Source organism: Eptatretus burgeri, chromosome 4 (genome assembly GCF_056783735.1).
Source record: "Eptatretus burgeri isolate ZD-2024b chromosome 4, Ebu_testis_v1, whole genome shotgun sequence".
NCBI lineage: Eukaryota > Metazoa > Chordata > Myxini > Myxiniformes > Myxinidae > Eptatretus > Eptatretus burgeri.
The window spans coordinates 66,141,465-66,164,244 of NC_140964.1; the positions used below are offsets into that span (position 1 = coordinate 66,141,465).

Below are 22,780 nucleotides of genomic sequence, written 5' to 3' on the forward strand. Positions count from 1 at the left end.
TCCGTAATAATTTTTTCTTGAATAAATGGTTAGATAAACATGTCATTCATTTATTTCTACCTTCTTGTACACTGCAATAAAAATGGCAAACAAACAATCAACTGACAGAAATCGGGCACTACTTCTGACTCACCCTGTATATGTATATATATATATATATATATATATATATATATATATATATATATATATATATATATATATATATATATATATATGTATATGTATATGTATATGTATATGTATATGTATATATATATATATATATATATATATATATATATATATTGATATGCTTTCACATACACCAATCCACACTGGTACAGTGTGCACCAGGATGAGTCCAGCTTGCTAGTTTGGAGAGAAGATAGCTCATGAAGAGCTTTTGTGAATGTGAGCAAAGAAAGTGTGTTGCCAAATGGTTCACTGCTTTTCTCAAACACTGGAATGCAGTCAATTGAGTTTGTACACATGCTGTCTGCTGGCATGGGTGCAAGATGGTGCAGCAAGCAGAGTGAAACAGTTGCCTCAGGGCAAACTTGCTAATGTGTGCAATTGAAGGTTGTCTCATGTGTGAAGCTTGTCTGATTTCTGCGAATGGAACACATAAATGGTTAAGATGTCATATTTATTGGTTGGATTGTATATTAAATGACAACTCCTGGAACTATGATTTAATGAGACAAAACTCTTACTTTTTACATAACTGCTTGAGCAACATATCCAAGTCAACGCTTTCCACAACTCTCCACTCCGTCAAAGGTGTGAATGTGTTATTCTGAAGTTCTTTAAAGCAGTCTATAAAGTTGAGATGAACTATTTCTTTCATCACTGAGTCAAAGCTAGGAAGGAAAAATATTGAATTAACTTTGGTTGCAATGCCAAACCGACCAGTATAACCAAGTAACTGCACATAGATATCACTCACCTGTCATTGGTTCTCATATGTTGGTTATTTGAGATGGGTGGGAGGTAGTCTTGAACCGCAGTGCAAAGTGACGCCTGTTTGAATGTCCGTCTTTCTCCAGCTGGAAATGCATACAAGTTGCTTTTACGAGCACAATTCTTACCAAAGCCATGACGAATATTAATATCCATCACATCATTTAATAGCCCCCCCCCCCACCATATGATAGCTTTGAATATCACTAATTAATTCAAATAGGTCGCACCTGTTGGATGGCAGTTCTTCGAGTGGGACCAAAAACTCTGACATGAATGGTGAAAACATACCAGTTTTTGTGTCAGGGCTGTTCAAAAAGTCCTCAACCAAATCCATGAACTCACTCCGAATTTCACGAAGAACATCATTTTCATTCATTAATTCTGCAAGGGTTTGCTGTGAAAAGAAGGAGATGCATTACTTGATCTTCACACAACAGAGCCATTTGTATAGCATTGTATTTTAAAAATGAAATTTTTCCTCGACTTTGTTGATCTCCGAGTCCACTTGATCCAGTTTAAAATGTACATGAGCATAGCATATATTGTGTGTCGATTCAAATCCAAAGTCACCCAATGATAGCAAGTCATCCCCAATGGAAAACTCATCTAAAATGTCATTGGATGAGACTGGAATATTCTATCTCCGAGTCAAAGCTCGGAGGGGAAAATAATAGTTTTTCAATTTGAGGTGCAATGACAAACAGACCAGTATCGTAGGAGGACCGGGGAAAGCATGTTGACTTCCCTCTCAGGTGGAATATCTTCGTAAAGCAACATCACAGCAGATGCGACGAGTTGTTGAGTCAATGAGGGTTTGGGAAATGCTTTGGTGTGCTTATATGTAGTACTGAGGCGTGTGGACCTTTGTAGAGTAATTATAATCTGTTCAGACAAAGGAGCTGATGTCATCTTATTGTTGAAGTGTCTTGCAGAATAATTATCTGCTCAAAGCAGCTGATTGTATCTTGTTGAAGAGACACGCAGTTAAAAAGCAGGTGCAGGTGAGAAATTGTTGCCAAATAGGTTTTCTTTTGATTGCCGTATAATGTAAATAAAAAGACATTGGAAGTTTTTGATGATAAAAAAAATACATTTTAGAAAATAGGATTGACACCCTCCCTTATGGATATAACATTTGAGTGCTAAGATAGGTTTTAGACATTGCAAAAATCAAAAAGAAATATTTCATTCATAGTCAAGGCTCATGGAAGAGCTTGGTCCCAGAAACAATTTCATGTGGTGAAGCTGGTGCAGGATGAGTGGAAGAAGTGGGGGAGAAGAAGGAGAAGTTGGTGCTGGAGGAGATCTGTTTATGAGGAAAACAATTCACTCCTTTTTATTGAAAGGGTCAAATAGTTTTTTTCCTGAGTTAACATTAAAGTCAATGAGGGAAATGGGATAGTTCCAGAACCAATAAAATTCCCCTACTACTGGCTTTCCTTCTTCTTTGACAAACTGCTCCTTGTACAAGTTAACTTTGTTTAGTTACCGAAGTGACAGACGAGGCAGAAGCTTTTATCTTGTCTGCATTGTTACCTCCACCGCCGAAGGTGGTTTGCCTGTGAACAGATATCTCAAAAAGTGGATGGATTCGAACGAAACTTGGTGGACAAGGAAGAATTTATTCAGTTTTGGTGAATATCCAGATCTGAATCCTGATCCAATAATTTTTTTAACTGATTCTTCACCATCGAGAGATGGGGCCAAAAACGATATGTAGCATATTTCAAAAAGTCATGGATGAATTATGACAAAACTTGGTGGATGACTTGGTTCGATGGAAAGAGCAAGCCAAATGGAATTTTGTTCAGGTCGGCAGATCCAGCCTAGCAGTGGGATACAAAATGTAAACTGTTCAGCCTGGTGGAGGTATGTGCTTTACCGAGTGCAGTTTGAGTTTAGACTTGTTCTAATGGTCAACGAAGCCAAGTCTAACACACGACCCACTTCCACCTGACACTCACCCGCCTCAATCTCCCTCAACACTTGCATGTGAGAAGGTGGAGTCGGAAAGGGAGAGGAGACTGCTTGAATGAAGAGAGAGGAGCGAACACCATTTGGAGACGTACACCACCCAGAGACGTACACCATTGATCTATTGGGACTATACTCTGTACAGAGCGTTGGTGCTGCTGAAGCAGTCTCCTGGGCTATTGAGCACAATCCTGGATGGGTCACAACTCCGATGCAGGATACTCAAATGGCTCAATCATCCCAGCAAGCTGGTATTCACCGCTCCCGCAGCAGTTAAAGGAATTAAATGAATTCGTTCAAATAATTACTTTATCCACAAAGGAGTTGCTGTTTAACGTAGAACAATGCTGGAGACATCGCAAAGTTTAATCACCGGTTAAATAAACGTTGCATATAATCCACCACGTTGCCTGCTCATCTGTGCACGCGTCATGTGGTACATTGGTTCGCGGTCCATGCAAACATTTTAACTTTATTTTAAAACGTCTTTATCACCAGATTTGCTATGACTCCCTGTAGAGCACCTCGTGAAACCTCCGAAAATATAGTCACGTATCTGGCAGACACTATGGATAAGCAGTCCCTCTGGGGGATAGGGCACGATGTCAAGCAGTGAATGCTTTTAATCATATAGCTCAATGAAGCTGGTTAATTTTAGCACGTTATTAAATATTTTGCTTACTCAATATAATTCTCCAAACAGCAGAAAATGAAAAGTTTAATGCTTTGGAAATTTCACATTTTCTTGTGTATATATGGAGAACGAGGGACCTCAGTCTTGCTTGCTTAAAGTAAATTGGAATGCAGTATAGGCTTAGGTTATATGACTCGTTCTTTAAATGATCAGATTTCACTCCAGATTTCGACACTTATTTAGTCCGGATGATATCCGATCCTCAAAGCCAAAATAATTTCGATGATATACTTTAATTAGTCCGTGAGAGCACATCGTGGAAAATTGCATTATGTAATGAATGAAATCGTTCCAAGCTCCTAATTTGAAAACTATAGCACTTTCAAAAGCGACGTATACAGTGATTCAGAGATATGATGACCAGGCATTCGATAGTATGAGTGAGGAAAGTGAGAAAAAAAAACTTTATCGTGAAGAAATCGTTACGGGCTGTTCCAAGTTAAGGCGTGGTAGAGCAGTCCAAAAAATGTGGCGGCTTCAGACCCCAGCGAGGCAACCCAGGATACTCCTTCAGGCCGCAGAGAGCGAGGTGGCCGAGGATGGTGCTTGATAAAGGATATAATTAAATAAGGCCGTTAATTATTTTCAAAAGGGGTGTTTTAATTCACCTAAGATTGGCCTTGCTGTTTTTAATTTTATAATCATCAGATATCCATACATACTGTATATACATACATACTGTTGTGTTAATGGCTTTTAGGGGGAAACTTTGCATGGTAATGGTGATAGTTATTTCCCACACTGCATGTATTAGCATAAGAGTGAGGTAATTTAATTGTGAGATCAGATAGGCTTTGTTACATGTGCAGAATCTCGCTGTTGTCTTACTCCACACGTGTGTGTCTAAAACCGCTATCGCTTCACATCCTTTTTCTGTTTTATGCCTTTGTAATCTGTATTTTATGTTTAAGCAACCCAACAGGCTGTCGGCGCATGTTTATGCAGGAAAATGCCACCATCACTGCAGAATGCACACCATTAAATTAGGTGAATTGTCATGTCTAGTTGCACGACCCATGGACTAGGACACCATTCAAAGGCAGCCAAGTATGGTGGGTCTCGAGGCATTGCGGCTGAATGGGGGCAGAGGTTATTAAAGAGAGTGCTGCCAATCACATGAAGAGAATCATGGAAGCTTTGCTGGAGAGCCTGCATGCGGACTGCTGGGATTTTCTCCGTGCCATGGCACACATCGACCCTCAGCCTCCCGACATGCCCCCACTGCAAGCCTTATCCACTTTCCCCTCACGTCAACTTATGTTTGCAGCACGAACTGTGGCCATATATCCACTGGGGACTCGCTGTATCCCACTGTATACAGCCCCGGGGTTTTTGTCTCCTCATTTTCTTCTGTTTTTTAAATTTTGTGGTGTGCTTGAGGCCCTAATAATTAAATACATAAGGACGTTCAGATCGCTCATTTACTCAGAGGAATGTGTGGGGTTTTATTATTGTTCAGGAATTGTATTGCTTCTATTTGTCTTCCTGCCATTCTTGTTGTTATAATACACATTACAAATCCACTTGGTCTCTGAGTGTATGAGTTATAAACATCTGTTAAAGGACAGATTGGATTTGAGCAATTAGTGCTCAGAAACGTGTCTGCGTCAGTGCAACCACCACTCGAATTGCGAATTTGGGTAATTGATGCGAAGGCACCAATAAGCAAGTCTGCTGACTGGCTCGGGCGTTCCATTTAAGCACGTTAATGTGGCAAACAGGCCCAGGAACTTGCTCGGAGTGCCAGAATCAGTTGGCCAGCATGACCTCTTTGACACGGTTCATCGGGATTCGAACTGGGCAACTGGGATGAGTCCGATGACTACATGACGATTCCATACATACATACATACATACAGACATACATACATTTGCCTTATTGTAGTAAGATTCGGGGATTTTTAACTTTGTACCTTGGGATTGTCATGACAAACCTGAATCGTTGAACGAGATGCAGTATTGTAATTAACTCCTGCCTTTTGCTGCTGGAATGCAGACACAGGATGAAGAGAACTTACTCGAGAAGCTAACCCGCCAGCGGTTGGCTCTGCTCAAAGCCGCAGTCACGGAAGCCGAAGGGCGAGTCCGTGAGGCAATGGACACACTGTCTGATCCACTTCACCTCTCCTGCAAGGCTTCACCGGGTGAAAACAAAACGTGTCTGCAGCAATGCAGTCACTGTTTGCATTTGAAACAATTAACTTATTATTTATCCAAAAACTGACAGCATTTTAACTTCCCTCCCTTTCCCCACCTTCTGTATTTCCAACAGAATTTCTTGAGGGTCGTGCCCAGGCTGCTCTTGAGGCCACAGACAAGGTCATGGAAGGCCATGCCCGTTTCTTGAGTGACCCAGAAGGTGTCTAAAGTATATAATTTTGTTTGCATGCTTTGATTTCCACTTGGTTTAACATATTTTAGTTGCTCAAGCAGTTCAAAGTTCTCATTTTTGCACAATGGCAATATTTGTTCTCACATCGGCATCGATATCCAAATCGGGTGTGGATCCATGATTTTCCGTTTGGGGGGAGGGGGATGGCACAAACATTTACATTTCACTGAAAAAAATATAATTTTACCGAGCAGAGCGAGAGGAACATTATTTGTTTTTTTGTGGGACTATTTCCAAAAAAAAAAATTCCAAAGACTTTTAAATATAGACAAAGAACACTCAAATACACTTTAAAATAAGTACTCGAATTAATTTTTTTTGCTCAAAACATTTATTTTAATTATTGTTTCATCATAAACAATCCAATTGAATGAAAAGTAATCATTGCATATAATGAAACAAATGACGTAATGATCAAAACAAATCAATATCTCTGACGTATTGAACAAGGATTGACATGGAAGTGACCTTCGATCAAAATTACAGTTTTCCATCAGTTCAACATTTGCCTTCATCATCTCTCGATGATGTGAATCACTCATCACAAAACTTTCTTCTACAACACATGTGATGCCTATTGTATATCCTGGATAATTTCCCACGGTCAAAAATCATGTTCTTGAGTCTTGAAAACACAGACTGAGTGCCGAGTTCAAACAGAATGATAGGGCTCTGGATTATCTGATACTTGGGATACCATTCCACTTCTTGGTTCATGAATGGTTAAGTGAAAAGAAGCATCTCCGATGACAAATCCGTCCATTGGGGGCCATACTCTGCGCAGAGCATTGGTGCTGCCTCAGCAGTCTCCTTGGCTATTGTGCGCAATCCAGGATGGGTCGCCACTCCGACACAGAATACCAACAAGCTGGCACTCATTTTGCCAACCTCGGAAGGATGACAGGCAGAGTCAACCCCACCTGGTATTAATGCAACAGCTGAGTGGGATTTTAACTCAGGATCCTTGGATCCAAAGCTCACCACCCAAACCATTATGCCACCACCAGGCATGATCACAAATTATTCTGGTAATTCTTGAATTATCAAGTATCCACCATGGTAAGAAACTGAATGGTACAATTCAGTTCCATGTTTAACGCTGCAGTCAACATCACCTGTGATCTGAGGAATATCGGGTAATCCCACATTCCGAGATCACATCTTCATTTATATATATACACCTTTTTTTTTTTTTTTTTTTTTTTTTTTTTTTTTTTTGTATACCTTGGTCGAGGCTCGTATGAGAGCTAACACACAACTCACAGCAAGGAGGCATGAGACAAGAGGGGCGGGAGTGGAAGGGACAAAACATTGGGGAACAGACACAGGTGAACTGTGGAAGGGAGAGGGATGGGGATGGGACGGGGAACATGGCGAGGGGAAGATGGACATTAAAGGGACTTTCAGGAAGGAAAGCAGGAGAATTGAAGGAAGTGGGCTTGGGTGGATTATCGGGGGTAGAAAAGTTCGAGGATTTGGATGGGGGAAGATAAGAGGTGGTGGTGAACAGCTGTTTTGAAAGCCTGGAGGGAAGAATGGGAAAGAATAGAGTGAGGAAGTTTATTCCAAAGGCGGGAAAAAAGAGGAATGAAAGAGTGAAGATGAGCAGTGATTCGTGATTTTGGTAATTTTACCAGAAGGGGGTTGTTGGTGGACCTTGAGCGCCCTGTGGAAATGTGGTGGGGACAAATCACAGAGAGAGCAGGGGGGGCAAGGCTGGAGAGGAGTCGGTAGAAGACAGAAAGACCACCGACCAACCTGTGGTGATTGAGTGAGAGGCCCAAAGACTCAGCTTCATTGCGGGAGATGCCAATGATCTTAAAAGCCCTGGTTTCGACAGCGTGAAGTCGAGAAAGGTGGGAGGCAGGAGCACCAGCCCAGAGGGGAGAGCAGTACTCCATCAGGCTACGGACAAAAGCTTTGTAAGTGGTCAGGAGCTCAAGAGGGCCGAGGAAGGACTTTGCACGACGGAGGATTCCCAGTCGGCGACTGGCTTTTGAGGCAAGGTTGGAAATGTGACTTTCCCAGGAAAGGTCATGGCAGATAGTGAGACCCAGAAGCTTGAAAGAAAAGACTTCTTCCAGAGGATTGTTGAGAAAGTGGATGGGGGGTTTTGTAAACGGTCCTTTCGAAGAGACATAGTGAGAGTGTGAGATTTGTCTGGATTGAAAGACATGTTCCACGTGTTGGACCAGTTTGTGATTTTATCCAGATCTGCAGTGAGCGAAGAAGCTGCTGCTTGCCGGTCTGAGGGATGACAGATGGTACGGCAGAGGGTGGAGTCATCGGCAAAGAGAAATAGAGGATTTTCCAGAGAGTCCGAGAGATCATTGATGAAAACCAGAAAAAGAACAGGGCCCAGAACGCTACCTTCAGGAACTCCAGCCTGCACAGGAAGAGGGGATGAAAGAACTCCATTTAGGGCCACACGTTGACTGCGACAGGAGAGGAAGTCTGCGAGCCATGAGTGGAGATGGCCTTGAATACCATGGGAAGAGAGTTTGGTGAGTAGGGCAGGGTGCCAGACTGTGTCAAAAAATACATCCTTCCTGTCAGTTACTATATTTTATGTTATCTTTATCTCTATATCAACCTCTTAGCCTCACAACTGTGCTCCCAACAATGTTGCAAACCAGCAGCCACAGGCTGCATACAAAATGATAATAATATCAACCTTTTTGCTTTCTTGCCCAGATGCTGTGGACCTGCTACAAGGGGTGTCTGCATTTGGTTACCTCCTCAGTGATGCAATGGTTCATGGCAGTGCCACATCGCATCAGGCTGGAGGAGATTCTGCCGAGGGTATGGCATTTGATGAACATCCATTTTTGCAAATCAGCCTTGATGATAAGCTAAAAATGTTGATTTTGCTTTTGTAATGAAAAATCGCATAAAACAAGGAGAAAAAGATGTAAAATGTCATAGCCTCCCTGGTTTTAGTAATTTTGCTGCATAAGAGTTAAAGGGCTAGCCCATATTTACAAGATTTATGTGTATGCGCAACTGACTTGAGTGGTCATGTGAAATACAAGAACATTTGTGACATGTGACATTTGCCAAGTTTGAACAAAATCGCACCATGCATGTCCGAGAAATGGTTGGGGACACTTTTGTAGCAAAATAGCTGCCAGTTGGCCATCTTGGATCTTATCTCATAAAACAATGATGTGCATATATAAACCATAATTCATTATCTGTGTGCCAAGTATGAACAGGATCGGTAAACGCATGTCCAAGAAATATTTGAGGACGTTTTCAGCACTGGCTTTTTTGTCTTTTTTTTTTACAACTAAAATGGCCGCCGATCTACCAGTCGGCCATCTTCAATCAGATTGCAAAATAAAGTGAGGTGCATGTGTATACCATCGTGTACTGTGGTTGTGCCAAGTTTGAACAAAATTGGACCATGCATGTCCGAGAAATGGTTTGGGACACGTTTAAGTAACAAAATGGCCACCAGTCGGCCATATTGGATCTGATCTCAAAAAAACAAATGACGTGCATATGTAATGCATCATTTATTAACTGTGCGCCAAGTTTGAACAAGATCGGTAGATGCATGTCCGAGAAATGGTTGAGAACGTGTTCAACATCGGGTTTCTTTTACAACTAAAATGGCACCAGTCAGCCATCTTTGATCACATCGTGAAACAAAATGATGCGCTTATGTATACCGTCATGTGTTATCTCTGTGCCAAGTATGAATATAATCGGTCCATGCGTCTCGGAGATATGGTTGCGGACGCACGCACGCACACAAAAATTGAAACCAAATGCATAAGCTCCCTTTCGGACTAAGTACAACAGGGGCTAATAATAGATTGGAGGTTATAATGTCCTTATTTTGTGTAAAAACAGTTTTATGCATACCTGACTGTATATGGCTTAATTACTCGTTTTAAGAAAAAATGTTGAAAAGATATCAGTGTTGTTGAAGTGGGTTGATGTAGAGCCGATTGTATTATTCCATGACTTAAAGTTTCGGTGTGAATACAGAAAGTCTGACATTCAGCATATTGTTTGGTCAGTCAAGGTGCCTGATGTTGGCACATACAAAACTAGAAAGGCACTCGGTAGAGCGCATCCCTCTGCCATGCAATGCCTGATCCAGGAAAACGTGTCAAGTCCAATACATTTTTGAAATATCATGTTCTGTATCGTTTTTGGCCCTCTCTTACAACGGTGAAGAATCACTTTAAAAATTAATTCTCATATCAGGATCCGGATTCGGATCTTCACCAACATCGAATCGATTTGTGCTTGTCAACATGCCCATGCTGTCCACCAAGTTTCATCCGAATCCGTCCACAACGTTTTGAGATATCGTGATATCAGTGAAGCCCGATCTCTCAATGGTGAAGAATTGCTGAAAAAATTATAGTAGCTGGATCCAGATTTGGATCTTTACCAAATTCTAATGAGTTAGTCCGTGTCACACACCCAATCTGCCCGCCAAATTTCATCCAAATCCGTCCACAACCTTTTGAGATATCTTGCATACAAACGAACAGTTCTTGCGGTTCTGGTTTTTGAAGTGATGGTTGGTTCTCTCCAGGGGTCTCTGCTGACTTTCTCAAAGTTAAGTTTCCAATTGTTGTCTGTCGTGTTTTGACTTTATTCTGTTGCCTCCATGTGTACTGTGTTCCTAGTTTGGTTTTGTTTCAAAACTTGTGTTATTTGGTGAGTTTTCATTGGTCTTGTCATGTCGTGCTTACCTGAGGCCTACCCGTCTTCCCGTCTGTGCACGATCGTGTTTATTTGTATTTTCTCCTTATTACCATCAGTTTTTATTTTCTCCAGTTTTCCCTCCACCCTCCTTCTATCCCTCCCAAGTACACCCTCTTGTTTTGTTGTATTTTTAAAATATATTTTAAGACATGAAACAAATCTTTTCCATTCTTTCCTTTTACCCCCACGAAACCACGTGACTTCCTGTGTACCGACTCTTCTTCCTCTTTCTCTACCCTCTTACCTGCCAATCCCACTCTGATCGTCAAGGCTTTCACCACACACCTTCACGACCTTTTCTTCACTTTTCCTTTACTCTTCCTCCCTCTTCCCTAATCTTCAAAAAAAAAAAAAAACATCTCTCACAATGCTTCAACTTCCCCTCTTCGCCCGGTTCTTCTTCTTCAAAAGCTTCAATCCATCCCTCTTCCAGTCTATTTAAATGAATCTCTGACCGACAAATGTTTAAAATCCCATCTTACAATGCTTGTTCGTCTTCCATTATTAATAGTTCTCTTTTTACCAACTTCAGTGCAAATTCATCCCACCTCCTTAAATGTAACTCCTTCCCTGTTACACCTCCTCCTTACTCTTCCCATCTTGCCCCCATCTGAGCATCTCTCCACTGTCCTCTGCCTTACTAACAGTTCCCCCTCTGATATCACAAACTGTATGGTTTTCAAATGTCTCGCACTCTTTCAGCACACTCCTCAATGTCTCTATCACGCTCTCTCTTCGCTCTCATATCTCCCTCTTCCCACTCCCTCAAATCTTGTCCCCCCCCCCCTGCCTGCTTCCACCTATACCATATCACTACCCAGTCTCATCCTCCCCATCTCCCCACTCCCCACTCCTCCCTTCTCCCTCCCTCCCCCCCCCATGACCATGCCTGCTGTCATCGTCTCCCCTTCCTCTCAAAGCTTCCCTCTCACCCCTCCCTCTTAATTCAGCCACCTCTCCCTCTTCCTCTTCAAAACAAACTTCGCTCTCTTCTCCCCCAAGCTTCCCCCTCACCCTTCTCAAATGCTCCCCTCACATCTTTCTCCCTCAATTCTCCCCTCTCACTCCTTCTCCGGTAAATGTCCCCCCTCACCCCTCCCCCTTAAAATCTCCCTCCATGCCCCTCCCCTTCAAATCCCTCCCCGTTGCACTCCCCCTTCTCAAAGCTGCCTCCCCCTCTTCCCATCCCCTAAATTTTTGTTCCTCCCCCACCCGCTCCCATCTCCACAATACCTCTACCAGTTTCATTCTTCTCCTCTCCCTACCCCTCCTTTCTCCCTCCTTTACATGGCCATGCCTGCTCTCATCATTTCCCCCTCTCCCTCAAAGCTTTCCTATCACCCCTCCCTCCCAAATCAACTGCCTCCTTCCTCTTCAAAGCAAACTTCTCTCTCCCCCCTCCAAGCTTCCCCTCACCTTTCTCAAAAGCTCCCCCCACACCTTTCTCCCTCGATTCTTCCCCCTCACTCCTCCGTTTCAAATCTCCCCCCTTATTCCCCCTTCTCAAAGGTGGCCCCCTTCACGTCCATGAAGCTGCCTCCTTCCCCCACCTCCTCCAATCTCCCACTTCCCTTTGCCCCCTCTCTTATTACTCCCCACTGTTACTCATTCCTTCAGCACATAGTCCTTTGTCTTCCTCCCCATCTGACCCTCTCCCCTAGCTCTTCTACAATTTGTCATCAACTGTCAACAACTCTCACTACCTCCACCTCTCCCACCTCACACTACCCTCCCACTCCCTTCCCCTGCACCCAAAGCCTTCTCCCCTCCCTCTTCTTTAACAGTGTGGACCTCAAGCATCCGGGGCCTTCGCTCTAATCTCACTGATCTCTCCATACAGGTTGCCACTGACAAACCAGACATAATCTGCTTAACAGAAACTTTCCTCAGTACCTCTCCCTGGTTACTCCCTCCTCCAGAATGATAGACCTGAGCCTCGTCCTGGTGGCGGAGTTGCTCTCTTTATCAAAAACTCTATTCCTCACTTGCCATGCACTGCCCTCACTCCTCCACACCCCCAGGAATACCTCTGGCTTTGGCATCCCTTCCTCTCCCACCTCATGTTCATCTTTGTGTTGTACTGTCTACCAAACGGTGATGACTCCAGTTACAAGTTGCTCACCAAAAACATGGACCAACTACGATCCTCTCATCCCAACTCTCTCTTCCTCATATGTGGTGACTTCAACTGTCATCATGCCAGTTGGCTGGGTGTGGGTAACTCCCTCACCTGCCATGGCACTTCAGCAAAAGACTTCTGTGACTCATTGGGACTGACTCAATCTGTCATCTTCCTGACCCGGATGTCAAGCAACGCTACTCCATCTCTTCTGGATTTGATTTTGACCAATTTCCCATAAAATGTCTGCTGTTCGTCTTCTCCAAACGGTTCATCTGATCATATGCTTGTTAAAGCAGTCATCTCGCAGGCTGTTATTTGAGAACCACCTCGGCGCCGATGAGTCTGGCATTTCACTCAGGCCGGCTGGAAGGGTCTTCAAGCAGCCATCGAACTGCTGCACTGGTCTCCCATTTCTACTCTCTCTGACATTAACTCATCCTGGGAATTCTTTCAAAGAAATTTGCTCTCTCTCATGCACAGATTGATCCCATGTGACATCCAGTTTAATGTCCATCCGAGAGACTGCACACACATTGATGAATCACCCTACTTTTGAAACACCAGGATTACAGCTGCATCAGGATTTGAACACAGGCTAGACAGCTGAGAGTGAGCGTGTGTACCTCTCGGCTATCCTGCCGTGATGCGGCAATTCATTGCTTTGTAACAACTGAAAACATTTTTTACTCATTGTAATAATCTAATTATCCTCGCCAAAGGAGTGGGTATTGCATTTGTGTCCGTTTGTTTGTCTGTCTCGTTGTCTTTCTTTGTCCGCACAGAACTTTAGTGTTTTTCTCCACAACCGCTCGTCGGATTGAGACGAAATTCTCACCATTAGTGCAACTACTCATGTGGAATGTTTTAATGATAATTATGACATCATAGGTCATGTGATGTGGCAGCCATATTGGAAAAACGGAAAAACTTTGGACCGCTCTGTATCTCTGAAACCGCACCAAGGAAAAAATTAAAACTTGGCGCATAGCAAGTACTCATGGGGAATGAGTGATTTTTTTTTCATGATGTCATAGGTGCCTTCATTATGACATCATAATTCCATATGTAGAATGGCACACCTGATCAGTATGAAACATTTTGAGGGTCATCTCACGAAAAAATAGTCCACAGAAAAAAATATTGATGATGTCATCTGTCACGTGATTATGCAGCCCTATTGTTAAAAAATAAAAATAAATCTTCTGAAATGGCTGAACAGAACGAGACAAAACTTTACACGTATGACCGCCTGTCCATGAGGAACAAAAAGTTCAGACATATGATGTCATAGGTCACATGGTTTGGCAGCCATATTGGATTTACCCTAAAACCTATAAAATACACCACTCAAAAGAAGTCATGGTAAGGGTCTGCAATCTCTGATTGCTCTTTATCTTGTTTATTTTGCCTTCCTAACTGCGGAGATGTCCCCTCCGAGAACCACATTGCAGTATCACCATGGAAGCTTGTGGAGATCAAAGCGTGAAGAGCACTCCAAGCAAGCACTCCAACAAAACGGTTGAAGAAACTTTTAAAAATGAAGCGTTTAATTATTTTATATATGTATCTGTCTATGTCAAAGTGATGTGTCATCATGAAAGAAGACTGTACAAAAAGGAGCAATGTCGAAATAGAATTGTACATTCTCATCAAGCGAGCCACTGACTGAGGCACTATACAACAATGTGGGGCCAAATGCAGGCGAGTCTGGCCAGACCTTTATTCAAGTCGATCGATATATTTAGTGAATACTTTTGTGATAATGTGAATACTTTTGCCATGTAAGGCTATGGCTTGGAAACGAACAACCAAGCATTTTGCATAGCACTCACCAAGTGGCTTAAGTACTCAAGCAAGTACTCCAACAAAATGCTCAATAAGGAATGGCCAGCTTGACAAGCGAATAGCCATCGCCGATTGGTCGTATAAACAATATGCACCTGGAGTTGCCTCAAATATCAAGCAATGTCCCTATTGGACAAATGAACACTTTTTTTTTTCTTTAAATTAATTTTTTTTTATTAGCAGTTGGAACCGCTGCTGATGTCAATTAAGACGTTTAAATTTTGAAATTCAGCTCAGTTTAAGAGATTCTAATGGTTATGGCATGTGCGGAACTGAAATACAGCCACAAACGCTTGCGTCTCCATGTGCTTATAAGCATTGCAATGTATCCAGGAATTTGAAGGTATAACGATCAGGCATTCAATGATGTGAGTGAGGAAAGGTAAAAAACAAGAAAACAAAATTTATCATGAAGAAATTTAAGAAGCAGTTGTGGCCTGTTCCAAGTCGAGGCATTATTGTGCAGGCCCAAAACAAATGGTGCACCAAGACCCCAGCGAGGTGACCAAGGATGAGCCTTCATAAATGATAATTAAATGTGACCATTAATTATCTTCCAAAGGGGTGTTTAAATTAACCCAAGCACCCAATTTTCATTCATGCACTCCTTTGGAGTTTCCGTAGTAGGCATGTGAAGTTTCAGGCCACTAGGTTTCATGAATTTGGAGTTATGAAGGAGACACACTGACACACTGACATTTATTATTATAGATGTAACTAAAAATCTCTGTGAAAAATCAAAATATTATAAATAAACCGTTTTGTGCAGAATTTTACAGAGTTTAGTCATTCATGTTAATACCAATCATGAGATTCCTTCCTCATTATGGGTGGCTTCATTGTTGATCTCATTCTTATAGATGCCAATAAGTGAATGGAGAAGTAAAAGAAGCATGTTGGACATTTGTACAGGGATACACACTGTTGTTCCAAACTAGATAAAACTTGATTATATTGGCCTCCTGAAAGACAGGGAGCTATTCAACTTCGAGGATAAAATAAACATGAAGAGTTAACACGATCCTGTGTTGGAAGCAAACAAACTTTGATGATTGTAAGGTAATGACAGATACAAATAGGAATACTCTCAATTACTACTTTGATGATGATCACAGTTTACACTTTAGTACACACCGGAAAGTAGGATTCTAACATGTACAGAGCTTCATATGTATTTAATACAAATCTGATGGGTTTTTTGTGGACTTGTGCTTGTAATTGTGTTATCTCAGATACTGTTTTGAATGACAGATTACAGGAAAAGTACAATTATCTAGGCCCTTACTGCTTTTCCCTTCGCTACCTTTCCCCTCGCTACCTTCCCCCTCGTTTCTTTTTCCCTTCGCTACTTTCCCCTCGCTAACTTTCCCCTCGCTAACTTTCCCCTCGCTGCCTTTCCCCTCGCTAATTTTCCCCTCGCTAACTTTCCCCTCGCTAACTTTCCCCTCGCTGCCTTTCCCCTCGCTGCCTTTCCCCTCGCTGCCTTTCCCCTCGCTGCCTTTCCCCTCGCTGCCTTTCCCCTCGCTGCCTTTCCCCTCGCTGCCTTTTCCCTCGCTGCCTTTCCCCTCGCTGCCTTTCCCCTCGCTGCCTTTCCCCTCGCTGCCTTTCCCCTCGCTGCCTTTCCCCTCGCTGCCTTTCCCCTCGCTGCCTTTCCCCTCGCTGCCTTTCCCCTCGCTGCCTTTCCCCTCGCTGCCTTTCCCCTCGCTGCCTTTCCCCTCGCTGCCTTTCCCCTCGCTGCCTTTCCCCTCGCTGCCTTTCCCCTCGCTGCCTTTCCCCTCGCTGCCTTTCCCCGCACTGCCTTTCCCCTCGCTGCCTTTCCCCTCGCTGCCTTTTCCCTCGCTACCTTTCCCCTCGCTACTTTTACCAGTCCTGTACCTGAAACGCATCGAGCAGAGGGGTAAGGACCTAAGCAAGAATTACCGCTTATAAAATGTCGGTGAAAATATCCATTCCCAGTGGAAAGCTTTGTTCTAGAACTTTTCAACGACCTTCTTTTATAACGATAAAAAAACGTTTTATGGTGTCAGTGTGTAAACACCCGGTGTATAAATTTGTGTTACATTAGGTCAACAATTGAGGACTTTGGTTACACCACTTCTCAACTCAGTGACTGTATTTGGATCGGTTACTTTGGATGTTATTGATTTCTAAATGATCTTCTTGAAATGTTTTGGGTAAAGATTTTTGTTTTTTGATTCAATGATGGAATCAAGGAGACTGTTTGAAATTGTATTTTGACCTTGTCCCCTGCCCCCTTCCCCTCTCCCTTCCCCTTCCATCCATATAAATTAGATGACTTTCATCGATGGTTTTGCAAAGCACACATTTGTTTTTGAATTTTGCTTGTGCCTCTGTCTATTTGTATGGTTCCCTATTTATACTTGTCTTTGTTTGTTAAAAGGGAGTAAAATAAAAACAAAATGATGGTTGATACAAGTTTTTTTCTGTTTAAAATAAATAAATAAATAACAAAAGCAGGATGTTTGAAGCTTTCAGATGTCTACTGAATGTCCTTGTCTCCATTGTCTACTAAATGTCCTTGTCTCTATTGTCTACTGAATGTCCTTGTCTCCATTGTCTACTGAATGTCCTTGTCTCCATTGTCTACTGAATGTCCTTGTCTCCATTGTCTACTGAATGTCCTTGTCTCCATTGTCTACTGAATGTCCTTGTCTCCATTGTCTACTGAATGTCCTTGTCTCCATTGTCTACTGAATGTCCTTGTCTCCATTGTCTACTGAATGTCCTTGTCTCCATTGTCTACTGAATGTCCTTGTCTCCATTGTCTACTGAATGTCCTTGTCTCCATTGTCTACTGAATGTCCTTGTCCCCATTGTCTACTGAATGTCCTTGTCCCCATTGTCTACTGAATGTCCTTGTCCTCATTGTCTACTGAATGTCCTTGTCCCCATTGTCTGCTAAATGTCCTTGTCCCCATTGTCCGCTAAATGTCCTCGTCTCCAGTGTCTGCTGAATGTCCTTGTCTCCATTGTCTACTGAATGTCCTTGTCTCCATTGTCTACTGAATGTCCTTGTCTCCATTGTCTACTGAATGTCCTTGTCTCCATTGTCTACTGAATGTCCTCGTCTCCATTGTCTACTGAATGTCCTTGTCTCCATTGTCCGCTAAATGTCCTCGTCTCCATTGTCCGCTCAATGTCCTCGTTTCCATTGTCCGCTAAATGTCCTCGTCTCCAGTGCTGCTAAATGTCCTTGTCTCCATTGTCTACTGAATGTCCTTGTCTCCATTGACCACTAAATGTCTTCGTCTCCAGTGTCTGCTAAATGTCCTCGTCTCCATTGTCTACTCGATGTCCTTGTGAATTATTTTAAAACTAGTATAAAAGCCCGCCAAAAATGATGGGTTGGAATTTTTTTTTTCGAAATATTCAAGGAGACTGAAAGATATGATCTTTTGTCGCAAGAAGCGTAATTTAAAAAAAACACTTGTACAGTCGTGACCAAAAATATTGACACCCTTGCTATAACTCACAATTAAAAATATCTCACAAAAATATAACTCACAATTTACTCTAAAAATAAGTTGAAATTGACAAAAGTATTTTGTCTCCACAATTCTTTATTTCACTGTTAATATTACACAACCTTTGTTTTTGATTCAGAACTTAATATATCCTTTTAAATCAGAAAATAAAAAGAAATGGCATTGAGAAAATTATTGACACCCTTGACTTAAGATTTGGTAGCACTTCCTTTGAACAAAATAACTGCAGTAAAGCACTTCCTGTAGCCATTATTGAGCTTCCTACACCTCTCTACTGGCAGTTTGTCCCACTCTTCTTGTGCAAACTCCTCCACTTCTCCCAGATTTGAAGGGTGCCTTCTTCCTATTGCTGTTTTCAGATCTCACCACAGGTGTTCAATGGGATTTAGATCTGGACTCATTCCTGGTCACTTCAGAACAGTCCATTGTTTTGGCTTGAACCATTCCTGGGTGCTTTTTGAAGTGTGTTTGGGATCATTGTCCTGCTGCAAGACCCATGACCTTTGACGGAGACCCAGCTTTCTGACACTGGGTTGAACATTGCGCTCCAAATGCCTTGGTAATCTCCTGATTTCATGATGCCATGCACACATTCAAGGCACCCAGTGCCAGAGGCAGCACAGCAACCCCAAAACATCACTTAACCTCCTCCATGTTTGAATGTTGGGAAGGTGTTCTTTACTTTGAAGGCTTCATTTTGTTTTCTGGAAACATAGAGATGATGTGCTTTACCAAAAAGCTCTAATTTGCTCTCATCTATCCACAGGACATTCTCCCAGAAGGATTTTGGCTTGTTCAGGTGTGTTTTGGCAAACTCCAGTCGGGCTTTCTTCTGTCTCTCTCTCGCAGTGGGGTCCTCCTGGGTCTCCTCCCATAGAAGCCCCTCTCATTGAGTTGACGACGGGTGGTGCAAGTTGAAACTGTCATACCTTGTGTCTGAAGGTCAGCTTGAATCTGTTTGGCAGTTGATCGAGTTGCTTTTTCCACCATTCAAACAATCATTCACTGCAATCTTTGATCAAGTTTTCTCCTGCGGCCACATCTAGGGAGGTTGGTTACAGTGTCATGGGCCTTAAACTTCCTGGTAACATTGAATACGGTAGACACAGGAACATCAAGGTCTCCAGAGATGGACTTGTAGCCTTGAGATTGTCCATGCTTGGTTACAATCTTGTCTAACCTCCTCAGACAATTCTCTGGTTTTCTTTCTGTTCTCCATGCTCATTGCGGCACATACAGTGACACCAAACAGCAGAATGACTCCTTTTCTCCATGCTCATTGCGGTGCACACAGTGACACAAAACAGCAGAATGATTCCTTTTCTCTATTCAAACTGGTTGAATGAGTGATTTTTATATTGTAGGCACAGGTGAGTTCAATTCCAAAGTAAAGGAGAATCACCTGCTTGAAATCCATTCATTTCAACCGATTTACAAAAGGTGCTCTCGGATGAATAATATTGTCGAGGTCATTTTAGGATTTTTGTGTGGAATAAGCTTAGATTTCGTAATTTTTTTTCATCTTTTTTTTGTTTTGCTCCACTGCAAACCAAAGAAATCCATTTGTGGACATGACAAGATTTTTAAATTTAAACAATTTTCTGGAAGAAATGGTGCATTATTTGAAGAAAAACTGCAAGAGTGCCAACATTTTTGTTCACGACTGTACCAATGTGACCATGTTTTCTTTATCTTCTGGGACGTTTAATTTTGACGGAACAGCCTCGTGAGCGTACCGAAGTCCGAAGCCTCCGCCTCGCGTCAGGTGTGCTTACATCTTCTTCATTTATTTGACATTCTATGGACGGAAACTAACACTCATTTTACCTTGCGCGTGTTGCACGTCATGTGCAGCAAATTTCACCTCCCTACGCCTTGTATTTATTGTTATTTAAAAAAAAAAAAAACAGTCTGTACATCGTCTTTAAGGCCCGGTTGCAAGGCACCATCTATATTTCTAATAGAAGAGACGTAGTTACTTTTTTTTAAAGAAAAAATGTTTGTCGAGGTTTTTTTTTTTTCTCTCTTTTAATATATCCTGAAAAATAGACCACAGTGAACACACAGTCATGTTAAAAGACTGGCCTCCAAAGGCCTTCTTAAATCGTCCTTATGAAAGGAGACAGACAAATGCACAAACACAATTAATACACACTGTGTTTTATATAGGTAGATATGCTGATGTCTCCGTATGTTCTTCCCTATTCATGATGTGTACAAGCTCCTCCATGATCTTTAGATCGCTGTGTGGGAAAAAAATGAATTGTTTGAGAGTATTCTGGGTATTAAATATTCAGACTGCAGATTTCGTGAAGGTTTCCATCTTCGCGTGCCAATAACGTGACGGGAACAGGTGCTGGCTGCATTTCTAAGTGCCTGTGTCGCTCATGGTCATTGCAGACCTGGTTGAAACTTGCCGTGTTTCTGGGGAGGAAGCACTGAGATTCCTGTCTACATTAGCTGATGATGACTGCCGTGCTCAGGCTTCGGCTCATGATGTAGAAACACAGCTGAAACATTTGCTGGAGCTTGCGCAGGTATCTGCAGTCTCCTCTTTTTCCTCCATGATTTTTCTCAGCCCTCTGTGACTTTCCTAGACACTCTTCCCCCCCACCCCACCTCCATGTACCATATTCTCCTCTTGAACACATCTTGCATGTTGTACCTTTTTGTGTTCTTTTTGCTTGATTCTCTAAGAGATATCTCTTAAACAAACATGGTTGTTTTTGTACATTCATATTTATGATGAGTTGAGAGATCGATGTTGATGCAGAAAACTACCAGTGGTCAATGACATAGCTATGTAAAGAAGGCTTTTGTTTTCTGAAAGCAAAAAGTTAATTTGCTCCACACACGAGTAGTCTATGTCACCATTTTTTAATTTTGAGGAATCGTCCATGTTCATATTATTTTGCCAAATTGTCACTAGAAATTCTTGACCTTCCATTATGAACAGCCGATCTTTGTGATAGATGTGAGAGTTGAGTTGCTCTCGGATGAAGGATGTTCCCAACACTCTTGCACTCATCTTGACTTGGATGAACTCTCATTCACTTTGCCTGAAAACCTTGGAGGAACTGTCATTTGCTCTGCTGCCCCAACCCTCCCAAGACTCCACTTTTTACTTGAAATTTTATTCTTGTTCCTCATCAAAAATGCATGTTTGTTCTGGACTAACCAACCATCCATCCATTGGGACCATACTCTGTGCAGAGAGTTGGGGCTGCCTCAGCAGTCTCCTTAGCTATTGGACACAATCCTGGGTGGGTCGCCACTCCGACACAGTACACCAGCAAGCTGGCACTCATTTTGCCGACCTCAGAAGGATGACGGGCAGAGTCAACCACACCTGGTATTAATTCAACAGCCGAGTGGGATTTGAACTCAGGATCCTAGGATCCCAAGCCCACCACCAAAACCATTAAGCCAACCCCAGGCATTCCAGACTGACACTACTGCAATTACTACTAGTCTGCATGCCAAGCTCAGGGGCAAAGCGACCCCCTTCGGGGGTTGACCCCTTTTTTCACTTCCTTTCGGACAGTGGGAATGTGAGGTTGGGGCAGTAATTTGTTCATGGTGCCGGCAATAGCTTGCCCACTCTTCGCGAAGGATACCGTAGGATCTTTAACGTCCACCAACTAATTCCGGCAGATGGGCTGCCCAGTTTAACGTCCATCCGAGGGGCAATGCACACTGATGAATCACCCTCCCTGTGAAACACCGAGATGACAGTTTATAGCTGGGCCGAGATTTAAACCCAATTAGACAGCTAAGAGGTGAGTGTGTGTACGCTAAGCTATTCTGCCAGCCACAAATTTGTTGCAGACACTCTTATTCAATAAAGAGCTGAATAACTTGATGGTAATTGGTGGTCTTCATTGATTAGAATTCAAAGGTCTCTGCTAATAAAATCACCAATGACCAGCTCCCTCTCTTTTAACTATCAATTTTCTCCAAAATTTGACAGCCTTAATTGGGGAATTGTGTTTTGTGGCCTAACACTAGTTCCTCCACAGGCCTTGCGTCCATGTGGCCGTGATGTGCAACAGCAGGAGCTGGGAGACTTGGTGGAGCAGGAGATGGCTGCCACGAGCTCAGCAGTGGAGGATGCGGCAGCACGAATCGAGGTGTGGTAGGGTTTTAGAGAGATGCATGCTATGCAGTGGAAAAAGGAGAGGCTGTGGAAATTCTGCCTATTTGCTAAGTTAAACCAAATAATGAAATTTACAATGACTTAAGTTTACTACATCCATTGTTGCAGTGTAAAGTTGTAAATTCATGTGAGGGTATCCTGCTGACCGTTCAGCTAATTACCGTTATTGTCTTGGCCACAGAAAATCCTTCACCTAAGGGTGTCTGAAGGTCCAATTTGCTTTGGGTTTAACATGAGTTCCCTGAAAAAGAACTTCAATACAGGAGGAGGCCTATTAGGCCCGTCAAAACCTGCATTGATTGCCAACCTATGGTTGTTTCCATCCATCCATCGGGACCATACCCTGTACAGAACGTCGGTGCTGCCAAAGTAGGCTCTTGGGCGATTGGGCACAATACTTGACAGGTCGCCACTCCGA

The 22,780-nt window shown here is 42.6% G+C and overlaps 1 protein-coding gene across 2 annotated transcripts in view; it reads left to right on the forward strand.

Annotated features, from left to right (window-relative positions):
* Positions 1-22,780, forward strand: part of HIP1R (huntingtin interacting protein 1 related) — a 139,062-nt gene that overhangs the window by 47,195 nt on the left and 69,087 nt on the right. For both annotated transcript variants that reach the window (XM_085878504.1, XM_085878505.1), the window contains 5 exons: positions 5,610-5,757; positions 5,886-5,972; positions 8,700-8,807; positions 20,607-20,743; positions 22,226-22,336. In XM_085878504.1, coding sequence (XP_085734630.1) covers positions 5,610-5,757; positions 5,886-5,972; positions 8,700-8,807; positions 20,607-20,743; positions 22,226-22,336 — 591 coding nt within the window. The remainder of the gene's footprint in view (positions 1-5,609; positions 5,758-5,885; positions 5,973-8,699; positions 8,808-20,606; positions 20,744-22,225; positions 22,337-22,780) is intronic.